Here is an 18,183-nt window from a genome sequence, read left to right as displayed (position 1 = left end):
TCCTCCCTTGTCCCCGTGTGTCACTCAGGCAAGTTCTGTACGATGTTTGATTTGGGGGCAGTAGTTAACTGCTATCTTCTCAGAGGCGCTTCTTTTTTAAAAAAAAAAAAAAAAAAATGGAGTCATCAGTCTTTTCTGTGTGGAGTTGTGCTCCCGGTTCTCGGTGGCCGAGGACAAGGCGTCTGGCGTGGTGCGAGTCTGATGACGCAGCCAGACTGCCGTCAGAGGTGCTGGTCCCTGAAGATGGCCAGTTAAGTTGCCTCAGGGAAGCAGATGATCTGCTTCCGAAGCTGACCGGAGCCAGGGGTGTGAGAGGTTAAGGAGAAAGAGGGACGTTGTTACGCAGGGGGCAGCATAGGGGACTTTTCGGTGAAAATGTAGTCCACATAGTGCTTTAAACGGATCAGAGAAATGAAGAAACGGGATAGGTGGGGTTTGAACCAAAGAGTGATCAGAGCAAGAAAGAGAAGCGGGAACTGGACTTGGGTCAGGTTTGTGGGTATTTGAGACCCTGCTCAGACTCGGGCACCGGAACGCGGAAGGAGGCCGCCCAACGTGAGCACCGGGCTCCGCCAGCCCGGAGGCTCCATCCTTCGACAGTTGCTGCCCCTGAAATGAAACATTTGATGCAGAATCCTTCCCCGACCGTACTTTTTTTTTCTTTTAGTTGTTTTCCCCCAAATAACATCCCCCGAGACCCTGCCTTTCTCCCCCAGAATTGTGTCACAGCTGTGTCCTTGCATTGTCTCGTAGCGTTTCCCGTGCCTTCTGTTGCTTTGCAGACTCTGAAAATCCCCTGGAGACCTAGCATCAGGAGCCTGGCATTCTCCTAGCCCTCTTTTTCCTTAGCAAAAATCATTTCCTACCTCCAGTCAAGCTTGGTTTTTAACAGTGCTCAGGAGTTTTGGTTAATGACAGCTATAAAAGGCAGCAAAGTCAAGGTCTGGGGCAGCCGTAGATGCTCCCCCGTCGGCGGAGAGTCCGCCTGCCAGCCGAAGTGATCACGCCTCGTTTGTATGACAGGCGAGCCAGGTGTGTGTCCCCTGTTAGATCGTCTGTCCGTAGAGGAGAAGGTTGTAGATGGAAACTGATGTCCAAGTAGTTTAACACTGCCCTTGGCTGCTGGCGTTTTCTGCAGAATGGTAGAAAGTACCCGATTCTCGGACTTCCCTCCCAGCCGATTGAAGAATTGACTCCGTTCCTCTGCTCCTGAGCTGATCCATCTCCTTTCTCCCATCCGGGTCCTTGGGCCCAGCTCCCAGCAGGCTGAACCCCACCCCCACCCTGTCTGACAAATGCCATGACCGCCTTCTGTAGGAAATGTTGACACTTGCCCCCAGTCGTTTCAAGTTTCTGAGACTCCCTCATCCCTAAAAGGAGGTAACCTCACAGGACCTGGTTTTGAAAGGTCATCTTTCTGGAATTTTAGAGCAAGCACCAGAAGCACCAGGCCTTCGAAGCGGAACTACACGCCAACGCCGACCGCATCCGCGGGGTCATCGACACGGGCAACTCCCTCATCGAGCGCGGGGCCTGTGCGGGCAGTGAGGATGCTGTCAAGGTATGGGCCGCATAGTGACGACTTTGAAATACGGCTTTAAGAACTAAGCAGACGGGGGCGCCTGGGTGGCTCAGTTGTTAAGCATCTGCCTTCGGCTCAGGTCATGATCCCAGGGTCCTGGGATCGAGCCCCACGTTGGGCTCGCTGCTGAGTGGGGAGCCTGCTTCTCCCTCTCCCTCTGCCCTTCCTCCTGCTTGTGCACTCGCTCGCTCTTTCTGTTAAATTATTAAATAAAATCTTAAAAGGAACAAAAGCAGATTAGAAGATTTTTGCCTACATGACCGATGGGGAGTGTTGGTAAGAAGGGCTCCGTGAGGCTGTCTGTTCTCTCCCCACGAATCACTCAGCTTTAGGAGAGGGGCTCTTCCTGGACTTTCCCATCTCCGACGGCCCCTTCTCTTCCCCAGGCCCGGCTGGCTGCCTTAGCTGACCAGTGGCAGTTCCTGGTGCAGAAGTCAGCGGAGAAGAGCCAGAAGCTGAAAGAAGCCAACAAGCAGCAGAACTTCAACACCGGCATCAAGGACTTCGACTTCTGGCTCTCTGAGGTAATGGCAGGTTTTCCCTCCCACCAGCGGAGGGGGTTTGTGGTTATTTGGGATAACAGGACAGTCAGTAAGCTCCAAACCATGCAAAAGGGCACCCCTTTCCCCAGAATCTTCCTTATCACAGAGTCTTGTGCTCTAAGGGGTCAGAGGGTATGAACATTTGCAGAAGAGAACGCTGATAGGAATTAGGCGGCGGCTCGCTTGTGCGGCTTGAGCGGCGGCAGCTCTAGCGACTCTGCCTGGGTGCAAACCAAAGTAGCCGCTAAGTCAGGAAGCCAGAGTTAGTAGAAAATTCGGGGAAAGAAATTTTTGAGCCCACCGTTAATATTTCTCTCCAGTCTACTCATATTTCCATCGACAGTAGCATAGTTCTGTTTGTATACGGAGTTGATCTCAGAATATAATTTTTCATGAGTGTGTTTTGGGAGTGTTATCCTGAGTCATTACGAATTCTTCCTAAGCATTTGAGGAGCTGCGTTGGGTCCGTCCTAGTCCTGCCATAACTGAACCATTCCCGTGTTGGTGGACATTGATGCGTTCCCAGCATTCTGGTGGGACGTCTGCACCGGACATCCTCGTGTGTTAATCTCAGCCGCTGCTGCCGATTCTTTTCCTCGGCGGGGGCTCCCTGAAGTGAGATCGCCCCGTAGTTCGCCCCTGAACCTCCGCGAGGGCCCCGGGACCCTGCCTTGAGCTGTGATATCGCAAGTTCTAGGCTCTCGAGTCTGCATTTGATTGACAAAAAGGGAGAAGGACTCGGGCCCCAGGGGCTGATACAGGCTGAGTCACTGTGACAGCGTAACTTGGGGTTGACAAGTTTGCAGCTGGCCAAAGACCTGGCCAGACAACGGGGCACCCTGGATTTTCCAGAACACCCTGCTGTGCCTCATACACACGGGGCACCACACGGTCACATCACCCCTTTCCTGTTTCCCTGCCAGGTGGAGGCCCTGCTGGCATCTGAGGATTATGGCAAAGACCTGGCTTCCGTGAACAACTTGCTGAAGAAACACCAGCTGCTGGAGGCGGATATATCTGCCCATGAGGTGAGCAGAGGGGGGCCGGGCCCGTCCGGGCGCAGCGGTGCCTGACTCCCGGGGAGACCCAGCGCATGTGGGGGAGGAACGTGACGGCCGGCACCTCGAGCCACGTTCCCAGTGTGGCTTTGAGGCTGTTTTATACCCTGGGCTGTTACCGAAGGCCCCAGACAGTTTGTTTATGTGGGTTTGTCTGTTGGTAGTTGCTGTTTATATTAAAACATTAATTTAAAAATTTTTTTCTTAAGATTTATTTATTTATTTGACAGAGATCACAAGCAGGCAGAGAGGCAAGCAGAGAGAGAGGAAGGGAAGCAGGCTCTCTGCCGAGCAGAGAGCCCGATGTGGGGCTCGATCCCAGGATCCTGGGATCATGACCTGAACCGAAGGCAGAGGCTTTAACCCACTGAGCCACCCAGGCGCCCCAAAAAATTAATTTTAAAAGTTAAATTTTAAAAAGACAGTCTTAGGGGATTTTTTTTATTCTGAGAATGACAAAATGAGAGATGGAGAGCGGAGCAGGGGTCCCCGGGAGTTAGACACAAGTGGGGTGCAGCAAGGAAGGGACAGGGGTTTCCCTTGTGCTCACAGAACAACGTAGCTTGGTTTGGGTTACGTGACTCTACGCGTGGGGGAGTCATGTGGCACTGTGGACGCACACCCTCACAGACAGGGGCGGATGCACGTACAGTTGGTGAAATCTGTGATTTTGCACCGTGGATTGCACCGGGGTCCGTGGCCTGGTCTTGCCGGGGCGCCACGGAAGCTGCTGCTGTGGGGAGGGGCTGGGGGAAGGGCACACGGGCGCGGTACTGGTCTTTTGGTTTTGAAGCTGTCCTGGTTGTGCAGCTTCTTGTGAGTCCGTAATTATTACAAGATGAAAAATCGGAAGTAAGTCTGAGAAAAAGAGTAGCACTTTTTATGAACGATAACCGTGTCCAAAACCAAAACAAGATACAGTAAGAAGGCTGGCATTGGCTGCGCGGTCCGGTGTAGCAGAACACAGCCGGCTTCTCGCAGCTGCTTCCGAATTCAGCGTGTGGGGTCGGTCAGGTCCGAGGGAAACCCAGGCTCGCACAGGGGCTTCGAGAAGGGAGCAGTGTTTTCATTCCCATGACTGTGGGTCCTCTGACACCAAAGTCAGTACGTGGTAGGTGCTTGGTTAGTTGCAAAGTGGACTCTGAAACCCGATCCATCAGCGTTTCATACCGTTTAACATGAAAAAGCCCCTGGTCCATCGCGGACACGGAATGTTTTTCTCATTGCACGGGTAAGTGTATGATGTTACAGAACTATTCGGAAAACCTTCTGACTCAAGCAGAATTATCTCTTGTTCCACGGCCCAGTCGCTGACTTCACAGCCAGTCTCGACAGGACAACCTTCACTGGTTGAGTGGCTGGTCCCCCTCGTGGAGGCCCCTGCACTTCTTCCAGAATTCCCACTTTCACCTGAAAGTTCAGGTTTTATCAGAAGCAACAGACTCTGCCTTCCTGAAAGTGACAGGTTCGCTTCCGTCTTTCTGAAGAAGGCTCTGCCGGACGCTAAAGTCTGGATGGCCGTAGTCTGGTCATCGTTCTGTCCGTGAGGACGGCCCGGGAACAAGCGGCCAGCTCGGCTCAGGACACGGGCTTCTGCTCGGGACCATCCTTGAACTTGAGCGTGTGGCTGAGGCGCTTGTGTGCGCTTCCCGTGGTGTCACGCGGAACACTGACACCGACACGTACTCAGACAGAGATTTAATAAAACCCACAGCTTCTGCCTTCCCAGGGATGCCCTCAAGCGAGGGGTTCCTCCCACGGCTGGGAGGCTGGAGGCATCGGCACCCCCAGCACGGCTTCGTACCACATGTGAGCGTCCACTCAGTGAGGAAGGCACATGGGGTCTTTGTGTCATTAAGAAAATAATTTTGATGTCTTAGAACCCCAGGGATCCACGTAGGCCACGTTGAGAGGACATCCAGCACGCCACAGAGCCAGGCTGTCGGTGAAGAGTTCGAGACTTCTGCTTTTCAGGCAGACAGTCATGGGAGAGCCAGGCTCCTCACCCCTCCCGTTGTGTCCCCCACCCCAGGATCGCCTGAAGGACCTGAACAGCCAAGCAGACAGCCTGATGACCAGCAGTGCCTTCGACACCTCCCAAGTGAAGGACAAGCGGGACACCATCAACGGTCGTTTCCAGAAGATCAAGAGCATGGCAGCCTCCCGGCGAGCCAAGCTGAATGAATCGCATCGCCTGCACCAGTTCTTCCGGGACATGGATGACGAGGAGTCCTGGATCAAGTACGTGTCCTCGAGCCTTCGCAGTCAGGTCCTCTGGGATGTCCGCTGAGCCTCTGCTGGCAGGTGCTGGGAACCACCGTCCCGGGGGGGTCTGGAGCTCTGGGCCGCCTGGCCGTGAGGTCTGGCTCTCTCCCAGAGGGTAGCAGCACCTGGCCCACGGGGACGCCTTGGCGGCTTCTGTTGCCCAGCTGTGCAGTGACAGGGCCATCAATGGGCTCAGGTGGGAACAGTACGTGATGATGGAGCCAGACTTTGTGTAGACCCTGCCCTGGGTCCTCAGGGAGACGAGCGAGTCTTTTCCTTTCTGGAAAAGACAGCCCGATATCCTGGGCGGGGTCCGTCCCCGAAGGAGGGAGAGGTGTTTGTTTTTAATTCCTTTCCCGTTGCAGTCAGAAGTGATTAGCATTTTGTAAACACACCATTTTTTTTTTTTTAAGATTTTATTTATTTATTTGACAGAGAGATCACAAGTAGGCAGAGAGGCAGGCAGAGAGAGAGGAGGAAGCAGGCTCCCTGCCGAGCAGAGAGCCCGATGTGGGGCTTGATCCCAAGACTCTGGGATCATGACCTGAGCCAAGGGCAGAGGCTTTAACCCACTGAGCCACCCAGGTGCCCCCAAACACACCATTTTTTAAGGACAAAAATCCTATCTCCTCTTCCTCGCTTCCTTAGAGAATGTTGTCCAGGTTTTTTCTATATTTCCACGTGTGGTGTCTGCACGTTTGGAAAAGCGGGGCTGGTGCGGCGACCCCGCTGGCGCCTCCTTGTTCTCCTGCGCACCTTGACCCTGGTGGGGCTCCTGCATGCCCACGCCGGTGCCCTTTGTTTGGGAAATAGAGGTTTTTATTTTCCAGAAGACTGGGAAGGGTTTTTGAGGTGAGGTCGGCAGGTGTAGGCGAAGGACATGGGGTCCGGAGATGTCACAGCTCCTGACCGAACCTGTCCAGTCGAGAACTTGGGGTGCAGAGCGCCTGCCCGTGCCGTGCAGGGAGAAGAAGCTGCTGGTGAGCTCTGAGGACTACGGCCGGGACCTAACGGGCGTTCAGAACCTGAGGAAGAAGCACAAGCGGCTGGAGGCGGAACTGGCAGCCCACGAGCCGGCAATTCAGGTGAGGGGCCGGCGACGGCCAGGGAGACCCTTTGCCCTCACGCATTCCGCTGTCTGCGGTGTCTGCGGCCCTTGTTCCCCACCCGGAAGAGAGGACTCCTGGGTTTGATGCTGACGCCTCTTTCTGGACGCACCTAAGGGCAGGTGATAGCTGTTGTTGTCATTTCTCGCTTGTCAGGGTGTCCTGGACACCGGGAAGAAGCTGTCTGATGACAACACCATTGGCAAGGAGGAGATCCAGCAGCGTCTGACCCAGTTCGTGGAGCACTGGAAGGAGCTGAAGCAGCTGGCGGCTGCTCGGTGAGCGGCCAGGGCAGGGGCGCGGGCGTGGCGCGTGGGAGGCCAGGCTCGGGGCTGCCCCGGGCCCTCTGCCGCCTCCCGGACCCTTGTCCTGGGCGTGGGCACCACAGCCGGCTTGTTTCGGAGCCGCCCGGACTGGCCCGTGCTGAGCCGGTTCCCTTGCGTGGATCTGAACCCCCTTACGGATCCGGAGCTTCACATGAACAGCCCTGTGTCTGCGTCACATGACACAGAAGGGTTGATGGAACCAGTCACATCCCGTGTTTGGGGAAAAAAAAAAAAAAACGCTTTTTTTTGGTAGAGGTTTTTTTTGACCTTTTTAAATTTATTTGACAGACTTAGCAAGAGAGGGAACACAAGCAGAGGGAGTGGGAGAGGGAGAAGCAGGTCCCGCCGAGCAGGACGTCCAATGTGCGGCTCCATCCCAGGCCCCTGGGATCATGACCTGAGCCGGAGGCAGACGCTTAACTCTCTGAGCCACCAGGAGCCCCGGGAACGTTTTTAAAGACACGTCGGCCGTGAGGGTTAGAGTCGGGTGACCTCACCGGCTGCCGTGTCCTGTAACCAGGGGCCAGCGGCTGGAGGAGTCCCTGGAGTATCAGCAGTTTGTGGCCAACGTGGAAGAGGAAGAAGCGTGGATCAACGAGAAGATGACCCTGGTGGCCAGCGAGGACTACGGAGACACGCTTGCTGCCGTCCAGGTCAGAGAGGCTGGCACGCCGCCCCTCGCTTCTTCCAGTGGCTGCGTTGGTGCCGGGAGAGCACCCGGCCGGCAGCCGGGGCCTCCCCGCTTGGTCACAGTCCTCCAGACCTCACGCTAGAGACGCTGCTCCTCTGTACAAATGCGCCACGGCCGACGGGCCCAGGCCCACGGGCTCCTGACATCCACGGGGGTCCAGCAGCTGCCCCCCCAGCGCGCCCTCGGCGGTGGGAGGGCCGTACGACAGCAGGTGTCGTCCTGGAGGCTGGAGGTCTGAGACCAAGGTGTAGACAGGGCCTTGCTCCCCAAAACTTCTAGGGGAAGCCCGTTGTGGGCTTCCGGCTTCTGGCCGGCGCTCTTTGTCTCGTGGCCACGTAACCGCAGCCTCTGCCCTTCACGGCTCTCCCCTCCGCGTCTGTCTGCCCGCGGCTCTCCCCGCTCCTCGGGCCGCTGCGTCCCGCAGTTCCCGCTCAGAAGGACGCAGGTCATCCTGGACTGGGCCCCGCCCCGGTGGCCTCTGAGCGTCTTCAGTTGGTTTTGTCTGCGTCTTCCACATTCCTAGGTGCCAGGGGTCAGTGCCTCAGTCTCTGCCCTCAGCACACTATGTGACAGCCCGACAGGCCGCAGCGGCTTGTTCCCCGAGGGGGGCCCCTCACCGGCACCGAGGTGCGGCAGCGGGCCAAGAGAGCCGCATTGTGTCGCCAGCGGCTGGCACGACCCTGTGTCCCCCGACCCCCACGGCTCCCTTCCTCCAGCAGCTCCGCCCGTGTCCATAGGCGCCCGCAGAGCGGCAGAGGCAGAGAAGCTTCCGGTCTTGGCTTCAGATACCACCGACATTGGCCGTGCTGCGCTCCGTTGGTCCCAGTGTTCGCACGCAACCCTGAGCCATGGGCTAGTTGAACGGCCTCCCCTCTTGCTGGGGGGACCCCCCACCCCACGAAGCCCCACTTTATGGTCAGATGTTCCCGGATGTGGGCCACTGGCCGTGGAGGCAGAGGTTGCCTTCCCCAGGGTCTGGGTGGTCCCTGAGCCACGTTCTCAGAGTGAGTGTCCTGCCTGGCTGGTCCGGGTGCTTCTGGTGGCTTAGAGGGAGGGATTTCCCATCCCTCGCGTGGCCCTGTCCCCAGGAAGCCCGCCCGGAGCCATTGTCTCCAGTCCTTTGGGTCTACCGAGGACACATGGAAGGTCCCTTAGGAGCTACATTCAGGATGTTGGGTTCTGTCTTAAGCTCCATGGGGTTGTTTCCTGTGTGTCCTTCCAGAAGGGATGGAGGGACACTGTAGTGGTTGATCAGCAAAAGCTTAACCCCTTCGGAAGGGCCTTTCCGGACGTCCCTGCTCCAGCTGAGCTCACCGCCAGTTACCCTGGCTGCCTCCGGGTTTTACCACCCTTGTGATTCCCACTGATGTCAGCCCCCAGCTAGACTGGGCTGCCCCTGAGGGCAGGCGCCTTCCAGCTCTGGTTCCCTCCAACCCGCAGCCGGGCCCGCCACCGGCCCATGCCAGGCTCTCAGCCACCAGCCTTTCTGCTTCCACTGCAGGGCTTGTTGAAGAAACACGAAGCTTTTGAGACAGACTTCACGGTGCACAAGGACCGCGTGAACGACGTCTGCAGCAACGGGCAGGACCTCATTAAGAAGGTGAGCCTGGCCTGTTGGGGAGATGCTCACTTCCTGCATCCGACGCCCCCGTGCCGGGGCCGGGGCCCCACAAAGCCCATCTGCCCGGACTATCCACCCCGGAAAGGTTTGCACAGAGAGTGGGAGCAATTCCACTGCCGTATGTCATCACAAGAGAAAGCGTCTGCGATTGGGTGGACATTTCCCCCCTTTCCGAAGCCAGTTAGTGACGTTACTGTGGGGCACGTGCATTCTGTGTGCAAACTAAGCAGAGAAGCCTCCCTGCAGCCGCCCCGGTCCCCCACAGAGCTCTTCCCTTAGTTCGCTTCTCTGGAGATGCAGGACGCATCACAAGAGCCGCCCCTACCCAGGACAGAGCCGGTTCCTTGACGTTCGTTGCTCTACAAAGCCTGGCTGCTGTCCGGGCTGGCTTAGAAATGAGTGTCTTAACGTCACAAGACTTGGGTGTCACTCAAACAGCCCCCGAGCGAGAGAGCAGATGGGAGGGGTCCCGGGGCTCTCTCCCCAGCGCGGAAGTCAGGTCCCCAGTTAGTCACCGCCGATCACTTAAGTGAGGTGACGGGTGTTCGGGCCTGGAAGACAAGAACTTTTCACAACGATAGTCTGCTGTTGCAAAATGTAACTAGTAGATAAGATTTCCCATCCTGGGATTTGCTGCCGTCGGCATGGCCTTGAGACTGGGGATTCAGTTCATAGGTAACAGCATGTTCAAATCCATCGTTGGATTCGAGCTTTTTTTTTCCTTTATCCTTACGGGCAAATGAGCTGCCATGAAGCTCACGTCCGGTCCGTGTACAGAGAGGGAGGAGGTCTGTGTCTGACCGTCACCCACACACAGCCCTGCGCGGGGACCAGCCTGTGACTGTCTGCGGCCCGGCCCGCAACGGAGCTCGGTGCTTTACCGTCAGCAGCCGTCTGTTTCCCCCTCCAGTTTCTCTCTAAATTTTACGCTGACCTGTGTGTGTTCTCAGACTCAGATATTCCAAGACCGAATCCGAGTGTTCGGGGCATAAGAATTTTCAGTGTCTGCTTTCTCTGAGCCGTGTGTTTGTTGCTTGGTAGGAGCCGCTGTTTGGATACCTCACATTTTATGCCTTAAGTATTTGCTCTCTTACTAATATTTTATCAGACACACTAATGAGTACGTCACTGTGATGTTTCAGCCCGTTCCTCGTTTTTTCAGGACTCATTCTTATTGGTGAAATTGCCAACAGTCATCCTCTCAAGGCTTTTAATCGTGTTGCCCTCAGAAAGGCTTTAACCTGTTCTCCCCAGCAGCCGGTGCTGGGCCGGAGGCGCAGGGCCTGCCTTCCAGCCCCGGAGGACCTGCCGTGGCAGGGAAGCCGTGGATCATCCGGCCACGGCAGGGCCTGAGTCTGACCAGAGTGTGCCTTCTCTTTGTGGCCTAGAACAATCACCACGAGGAGAACATCTCTTCAAAGATGAAGGGCTTGAATGGGAAGGTGTCAGACTTGGAGAAAGCTGCCGCCCAGAGGAAGGCCAAGCTCGAGGAGAACTCGGCCTTCCTTCAGTTCAACTGGAAGGCGGACGTGGTGGAGTCCTGGATCGGTGAGCACTGCCCCACCCGGCCCGCTCCCAGTCTCTTCTCCGCGCCCGGCCGGGAAGATTGTTCCAGAGCCGTAGCTCATTTATTACCTAAGCAGCTGGTCTTCTCCAGAGAAGAAGTGATCTGACACGGGCGTTTCAGTCATGTCCTGCGGCCGAGAGTGGGGGACCCCGTGGTGGTCGGCACTGGGCCAGCACCAGGGTTAACAAAACAAGAATCTTTAAACTCTGGGAGAAGCAGTAAGCGTCACAGCTAAGCAAGATAGCGCAGCAGCGGGCCCCCAGCTGCGCTGTCCCCTCACTGCCCAGGCACAGTCCGGCTCCTGAGCGCGGGGCAGCTAGGCTCGGATTTCAGGACCCCTATGACCCTAGGGATTGCTGTCACATAAGTGGCAGTGGAAACACATCCAGGATGAGCTGGAAGGATCTCTCCCTACAGCTGGCCAGCGGGGCCCAGGCCGTGGGAGGAAGGGGCAGCCGGCTTGGGGTTAAGAATCCTGGAATTTAACCATCAACAGGGTGATGGGTGCGCCTCGGTTTGCTTTTTTCCCTTCGTAATTTTGTACCAAGAAGGCTGGCCTGTTCCCATGCTTGGTTTCCTAGGTGAAAAGGAGAACAGCCTGAAGACAGATGATTATGGCCGAGACCTGTCTTCCGTCCAGACTCTCCTCACCAAACAGGTCAGTCGCGGTCCCTGTCGACAGACTGGGACGTATGTGGTAGCGCTTCCCGATGCAAGAATGGTGGTCGGCATCTTCCACTGAGAAAGGCCCTAAGGACCCGGCAGTGAGCAAGAACGTTCGGGGAGCTTCCGGACGAGGCTTCTGTGCTAGAGCCGCATGGCGCTCCAGGGTGCAGAGCGGCGGGACGTGCTGCGGACTTAACCCCCAGAGCTGTCTGACTCGCTTTGCCGCGGGCCGGGGTTGATGGGGAAGGTCTTGGCCGAGGAGAGGCGTCTCAGCTCGCTCACGAAGGGCAAACCGCAGCTGGTCGAGGGGAGGCAGCCGTTCATTCTGGGGAGAGGTGGTGGGGAGAGCTTGACACATTTAGGGGACCCCGAACCTCAGTCGGCCCAGGGGGCAGGAGGATGTCAGGAGGAGGTGGGGACTCGGGGCTGACCATGTGGCCTGGGCGGCTGGCTGAGCAGACAGGTGCCATCGAGCAGAGGCACCGCGGAAGGGTGGCTTCTAGCATCCCAGGCGACCCTGCAGATCGGGCCCACCGCTCTTTGTTCCAGGAAACGTTTGACGCTGGCCTGCAGGCCTTCCAGCAGGAGGGCATCGCCAACATCACCGCGCTCAAAGACCAGCTGCTGGCTGCCAAGCACATTCAGTCAAAGGCCATCGAGGCCCGGCATGCCGCCCTCATGAAGCGATGGAGCCAGCTTCTGGCCAACTCGGCCACCCGGAAGAAGAAGTTGCTGGAGGCACAGAGTCACTTCCGCAAGGTAGGAGTGGGCCCCTGCAGAACTCCCCCGGCCAGGCTGCGGGGACATCTGCCCCCAGCGGGGAGTCCGCCGGAACCCAGCAGAAGGCCCTTTGTCTCCGAAGCACCCAAGACGGACTGAGGGGAAAGGGTAGCAAGGGAAGAAAGTCGGAGGCCTTTTGAGACATGGAAGTGGGGCACCCCAGCATGCCCTGGCCGCCCCCAGAACGACCGCTGCCTTTCCTATCCTGCCTCCCGGACTCCTGCCCGAGTGTGGCCCGTGCGGCCCCGGGCGGTCCTCACGCGGGCTGCTCCGCTTCCAGGTGGAAGACCTCTTCCTGACGTTCGCCAAAAAGGCGTCTGCCTTCAACAGCTGGTTTGAAAACGCTGAAGAGGATCTGACCGATCCTGTGCGTTGCAACTCCCTGGAGGAGATCAGAGCTTTGCGCGAGGCCCACGACGCCTTCCGCTCGTCCCTCAGCTCTGCCCAGGCCGACTTCAGCCAGCTGGCCGAGCTGGACCGCCAGATCAAGAGCTTCCGTGTGGCCTCCAACCCCTACACCTGGTTCACCATGGAGGCCCTGGAGGAGACGTGGAGGAACCTGCAGAAGATCATCAAGGTGCCCCCCGCCCCCGCCCAGGGCCACCAGCCAGCAGCCCCCCCCCCCCCCACAGGCTGTCGGTCAGCCACTTCCCCTTACCTCTTGCCAGAGTTCTTAGGGGGCCGGTTGTGAGCGGTGGGGAATGGAGGACTCTGAGCTCCCCGAGGGTCTCCCAGGCTCCTCCTTCGGGTTGATGTCAACATCTGGTTCTCCCTGCCCCACAAAACCGTGATTTCTGGACACGTTCGGCGTCGAGAAACTGAAATCATTAGGCCGCTCGTCCACCCCGAGGGCAGGACAGGCTCTGGTGACATGGCCTGTCCTCCCTCTGGGCCCCAGGAACGGGAGCTGGAGCTGCAGAAGGAGCAGCGCCGGCAGGAGGAGAATGACAAGCTGCGCCAGGAGTTTGCCCAGCACGCCAACGCGTTCCACCAGTGGATCCAGGAGACCAGGTGCCGCCACCCCCGGTGCACAGGCCCCCGGCGCTCTAGCGGGAGGGGAGCTCTGCGGGAAACCAGAAGGCGTGCTCGCAGTAAGGAAAGAGAGTTAGGGGCGCACCCTGGTCTGGCTCGAACCGGAGGGGCAGGCAGAGCCTCGAAGGCACTTTTCCTGAAGGTCGGGTTGCTAGGCGTCCTGGATTGGGTGGAAGCCTGCGTGGCCGGTGGTCAGTCCTAGGCAGCACCGCGGTGATGCGCAGAACAGAGTTGAATGCAACTTGGGTACTGATGTTCTCGGTTTTGTTTTTCTTTTCTTTCCTGTGTCTCTCTCTGTCCCCCACCTCCCGACCGCTGCTGTCCGGACGCCACTTTGTCTTGCCGCTGCTTGGATCCCATCTGCACAGAACGTATCTCCTCGATGGGTTAATATTGTCTTCTTGTTTCTCCGGGCTCGTGGTGTGGTGGTGTCTCGTGTGCTTGTCCCCCTGCCCTCTGTCCCCCCATGGCCTGGCTTGCAGAGGATCCCAGGATGGGCCTTTCTGCCCCAGGAGGGCTGCACTTCCCCCATCCCACCCTTGCCCCACCCCCATCCCCGTCTCCCTACGAGGAGTTCGTGCCTTGCCCCACACTGTCCTGATGGCCGGCGCTCTGGGGAGGGGAGCCACTCGCATCTTCCTGTTCAGATTCCAGGGGTTCTCAGGGAATGTGACCAAGCCAGAGGGCCAGAGCTGGAGTCCAAAGCCTCTGAGAAACCCCATGCTTGTTTAGCCATTGGGATTTCACTGGCCTTCTCTTCTGCTTCTCCCCGTGTGTCCAGTGGGACCATACTTAGCTTCCTAGCAGGTCATGGTCATGCATGGAGAGGAGATTCAGCGGGTGCAGTGAGTCCCCAGCTGTGCTCTGACCCCTCCCCCAGGGCCCCACCCCCCAGTGTTCCTAGGGGAAGGGAAAGAGCATCGTTGCCCCTAATAGAAGGCAGAAGTGCCCGGGGGGGTTTCGTGCGGTGGAGAGATGAGGCTAGGGAGGAGCCCCCTGGGAGGAGCAGGGCAGCCCTGCCCAGTCCAGTCCTGGGAGTGGCCTTTCCTCTAGACTTTGGCCTCTGCCAGGCCCACATAAAGCCAGGGTAGCATGGGGGCCAGGGGTGGGGGGGCAGACCTCAGTAGCTGAGACGAGCGCCGCTGGGTTCTGCAGGTGGGTAGTTGGAGCAGCTCAGCCTGGCACCAAGAGAAACAGGCGCACGTTGACGCGACCCCCTGGGCTGAAGGGGGGGTGGGATTTAGGGGGTCACAGTTTCTAGCTTGAGTTCATTAGCCCCCTGGCCTCCACTCCCCAGCCCTGTGGCTGTGTCTGCCAAGCTGGTCTCGTCTCTGTGGGTGCCATGCTCCCCTTCCCATGTGGCTCCTCCCTAGCCCTGTCCGGTCTTGCTTGGTCCCAGTGTGAGCTGCCCCAAGGCCACCTGTCCTCCCTGCGGCCGGTGGCCCAGCCCCACCAGGTCCCTGCCTGGGCGCCAGGTTGCCCCGCCTGTGCACTGCCAGCTTGGGCCTTGTGGCACGTGTCTGTCTCGGTCTGCTCTTGCCTGCCCGTGCCTTCGGTGTATTCATTTGGTTTCTTTTCTTTGACTAGCATAGCGTATCGTCGGGTCATTCGTGTCTATCAGTATGAAGTTGGGGATGATCTGTCTGGAAGGTTTTTCTCCTCTTATTTCTCTTCTTCCCTCACTGTGGTTTTTCCAATGCACTCCTGACTTCCCCAGGCGGCTCCGCTTTCTGACTAACCCACCGCCCTCGGCCGCTTGGGAAGGAGGGATCTGTCCTCCTCCCCCTGCACCGGCACCCAGCCTCCTGCCCCCGGGGCCGGGGGGTGTTGCTTTTCCTGGGGTACATGGCGTGACAGTGAGTCTGAACTGCTGGGGTAGGAGGAAGCCTGGTGCCTTGCCTTGCTCAAGCACTTTGAACTTGGGGAAATTTCTGAGCTAACCTGGGCTCGCTGGGTGTTGAAAGGGTAGGTTGGGGCACACGTGGGTGCAGGGGAGGCTGGGCTGAAATCCCACCACAGACCCGCGCACAGTGTGACTCGTCCCTGCACGTAACCCCAACTCGTTTGTTGTCTTCGTTCACTGGTGGCCTTCTGTGACCTCACACTGTATGGCGTCGGGAAGATGGAAGCTCCCTGGGACACCCTGTTCTTCGAAACTTGGCCCTGGGAGCCTCTGGCCCGGACAGTCTCATGGAGCCTGAATCTGGGGCTTGATCACGGCCACTTCCCTCCTTTGGGCAGAATTAGAATCGCTTTCAAAACCCAAATCCGGTCATGATCTCTTAGCATGCCGGCTTCGTGTCTGAGGGGGCATCTGACTGCATCTCGTCCATGGCGGTCACACCCGAGGATGTGGCTCCCCTCCTCAGGAACCTGCAGGAGCCTCCAGGGATTTCTGGGGGGGGCGGCGCTCTTTGTCAGCCTCTCCCTGCTAAGGTCTCCCCAGGGCGCAGGTGCCAGGGGTGTACAAAGCAGCCTTCTCCCCAGTGGCTGCAGAGGGGGCCTGCTGTCAGGCCCGCGGGCCCTCTGACGTCCCACAGAGCAACTTCAGCTCGGTTCCTCAGGTACCCCTTGAGGGCTGAGGACCTAGTTTGAATGAGGGACCAGGTCCTAGCCTGGCTGGGCCGGAGGAGCCACATGAGAAAGGGTCCTGGCCTGGGAGCAGGCTGGGTGGGGCTCGCCCCTGGCCCCCCCAGTTGGCCCGGGGCAGGTGGCACCCCACCGGGGGTGGCAGCGTCCTGTCTGAAGCAGGAGAAAGACTGCCTCCCCTCCCCGGCTCCCAGGGCCACTTAGGAAAAGATGGCCAATAGCAGATAGCTTTCATTTCCTTGAAAGAGATTTAAATTAAAAAGTCTCAAGACAGCAGGTACTGACCTGGGGATAGTTAGGTTTGGGCTCACAGTCCGGCCCTCCCGCCTCACTGTGCTTCTGTGTTCAGGTCCTGCATGGTGGAGGAATCTGGGACTCTGGAATCCCAGCTCGAAGCTACCAAAGTAAGTGCCCCCTTTGTTTAAAGTCCGGCGGGAAGGAGGCCGGGTGGGTGCGCTTTCTCCCTTTGCGCAGAACCCCATCGTTTTAGAGTCTTTTTCTTCTCACAGTTGCCACGTGGTGTCTTACCCGAAAAGAAAGAGGGCCCTTTGGTTCTTAGTGTATAGTTTCCTCCACAGTCTGCCCCTGCTCATCCCTCCCTGGACCAAGGCTGCTGAATTTCCCCTCGTGCCGCCCCATGCAGCCCCACAGGCCTTGGGCCGGGAGGGCTCTCGAATAGGCTCTTGAGCCTGGTGACTGAGGCAAGAGCCCCTGTCCCCTACACCCTCCCTCCCCTGCCCGTAGCGCAAGCACCAGGAGATTCGAGCCATGAGAAGTCAGCTCAAGAAGATTGAGGACCTCGGGGCGGCCATGGAGGAGGCCCTGATCCTGGACAACAAGTACACGGAGCACAGCACCGTGGGCCTGGCCCAGCAGTGGGACCAGCTCGACCAGCTGGGCATGCGCATGCAGCACAACCTGGAGCAGCAGATCCAGGCCAGGTACGCGCCCCCAGGCCCCGCCAGCGTCCAGCACTCACTCTGCTGGGATCCCACAGACTTCGCCACCTGCTTACTCCGTCCTGTTCTCCTAGGAACACAACCGGAGTGACCGAGGAGGCCCTCAAAGAATTCAGCATGATGTTTAAGTAAGTATGGCCTCTCTGGGGGTGGGGCGGCAGGCTCGGCCCCGGGGCCCATGCCGAGCGGCCCTCTGTCCGTGCGGCAGACACTTCGACAAGGACAAGTCGGGCAGGCTGAACCACCAGGAGTTCAAGTCCTGCCTGCGCTCCCTGGGTTACGACCTTCCCATGGTGGAGGAAGGGGAGCCTGACCCGGAGTTCGAGGCGATCCTAGACACCGTGGATCCGAACAGGTGAGCCGGAGGGAAGGTAGCAGGGGTGGCTGTGTTGCAACTCCTCGTGGCTCACCGCGTTCGCCCCTCTCCAGGGACGGCCACGTCTCCCTGCAGGAGTACATGGCCTTCATGATCAGCCGTGAAACCGAGAATGTCAAATCCAGCGAGGAGATCGAGAGCGCCTTCCGGGCCCTGAGCTCCGAGGGAAAGCCCTATGTGACCAAGGAGGAGCTGTACCAGGTCTGGGGCTCTGCCTCCCTGCCCCGGGGGTGGAGGTTTTCTCTGAGAGTGAAGCCCAAGGTTGCCCCAGGGCCAGAACCGTCTGAATGCATAGACCTCCCTGTGGAGCGCTCTGCTGGGCGCGGGCGTCTCATCCCTCTTTTCCGCCGACCCCCGAGCCCAGCCCATCGCATCTGCGAATGCGCTGTGGCCTCTGAGCACGGCTCTCCCTGACGCTGGGGCCCGGGGTTCCTGCTGTCCCCTGTCCCCCACGCCCCGACCAACCCCCCCCCCGGGGGGGGGCAGCAGGGCCGCGCTGACGGGCAGCCTCCTCCCTCCAGAACCTGACTCGGGAACAAGCCGACTACTGCGTCTCCCACATGAAGCCCTACGTGGACGGCAAAGGCCGCGAACTCCCGACCGCCTTCGACTACGTGGAGTTCACCCGCTCGCTCTTCGTGAACTGACCCGCCCCGCCCCGCCCCGCGCCGCTTGCCCTGCCGCTGCCTCGCTGCATGTCACCTCCTCTCTGTGCTCCAAGTATCGCCAGTGTCGCTCGCCACTGTGAGCTCCCGTCCGCTTAGCTGGGGTAAGACTTAGAACGGGTGCTTCCCTAAGCCGCTTCGGGTCCAGAGGCACCCGCCCCGGGGCCGTGGGGACCCAGACTCCCGTCAGGAAGCCAGCTGCCCCATTCCGACTCGAGCAGTCTACGCAGCTGGCTCGCTCCCTTGTGCGCCCCCTTCACTCTGTTTTCACGTAAAAGACAAATAAATGACCGTCCCCAGAGACTTGTGATGTTTTCATTCAGCTTCCATGAGAACTCCCCACGGCGCCGCACAGCTG

The 18,183-nt window shown here is 58.6% G+C and overlaps 1 protein-coding gene across 15 annotated transcripts in view; it reads left to right on the top strand.

Annotated features, from left to right (window-relative positions):
* The window catches only part of SPTAN1 (spectrin alpha, non-erythrocytic 1), a 61,835-nt gene extending 43,707 nt beyond the window's left edge, over positions 1-18,128 (top strand). For 8 of the 15 annotated variants that reach the window (XM_046021948.1, XM_046021953.1, XM_046021951.1 and 5 more), the window contains 21 exons: positions 1,430-1,561; positions 1,969-2,106; positions 3,048-3,152; positions 5,215-5,423; positions 6,412-6,532; positions 6,710-6,831; positions 7,400-7,532; positions 9,072-9,170; positions 10,580-10,739; positions 11,340-11,416; positions 11,974-12,183; positions 12,485-12,781; positions 13,103-13,215; positions 13,605-13,622; positions 14,824-14,886; positions 16,175-16,229; positions 16,570-16,766; positions 16,859-16,912; positions 16,993-17,139; positions 17,214-17,361; positions 17,682-18,128. In XM_046021948.1, coding sequence (XP_045877904.1) covers positions 1,430-1,561; positions 1,969-2,106; positions 3,048-3,152; positions 5,215-5,423; positions 6,412-6,532; positions 6,710-6,831; positions 7,400-7,532; positions 9,072-9,170; positions 10,580-10,739; positions 11,340-11,416; positions 11,974-12,183; positions 12,485-12,781; positions 13,103-13,215; positions 13,605-13,622; positions 14,824-14,886; positions 16,175-16,229; positions 16,570-16,766; positions 16,859-16,912; positions 16,993-17,139; positions 17,214-17,361; positions 17,682-17,807 — 2,724 coding nt within the window. In that variant the 3' untranslated portion in view covers positions 17,808-18,128. The remainder of the gene's footprint in view (positions 1-1,429; positions 1,562-1,968; positions 2,107-3,047; positions 3,153-5,214; positions 5,424-6,411; positions 6,533-6,709; positions 6,832-7,399; positions 7,533-9,071; positions 9,171-10,579; positions 10,740-11,339; positions 11,417-11,973; positions 12,184-12,484; positions 12,782-13,102; positions 13,216-13,604; positions 13,623-14,823; positions 14,887-16,174; positions 16,230-16,569; positions 16,767-16,858; positions 16,913-16,992; positions 17,140-17,213; positions 17,362-17,681) is intronic. The other 7 variants (XM_046021960.1, XM_046021959.1, XM_046021956.1 and 4 more) reach the window with 2 other exon arrangements.
* Positions 18,129-18,183: the final 55 nt, after the last annotated feature.

Source organism: Meles meles, chromosome 11 (genome assembly GCF_922984935.1).
Source record: "Meles meles chromosome 11, mMelMel3.1 paternal haplotype, whole genome shotgun sequence".
NCBI classification, from domain to species: Eukaryota; Metazoa; Chordata; class Mammalia; order Carnivora; family Mustelidae; genus Meles; species Meles meles.
Note: the sequence above shows the minus strand (reverse complement) of the source record. Positions and strands in the feature narration are given on the sequence as shown.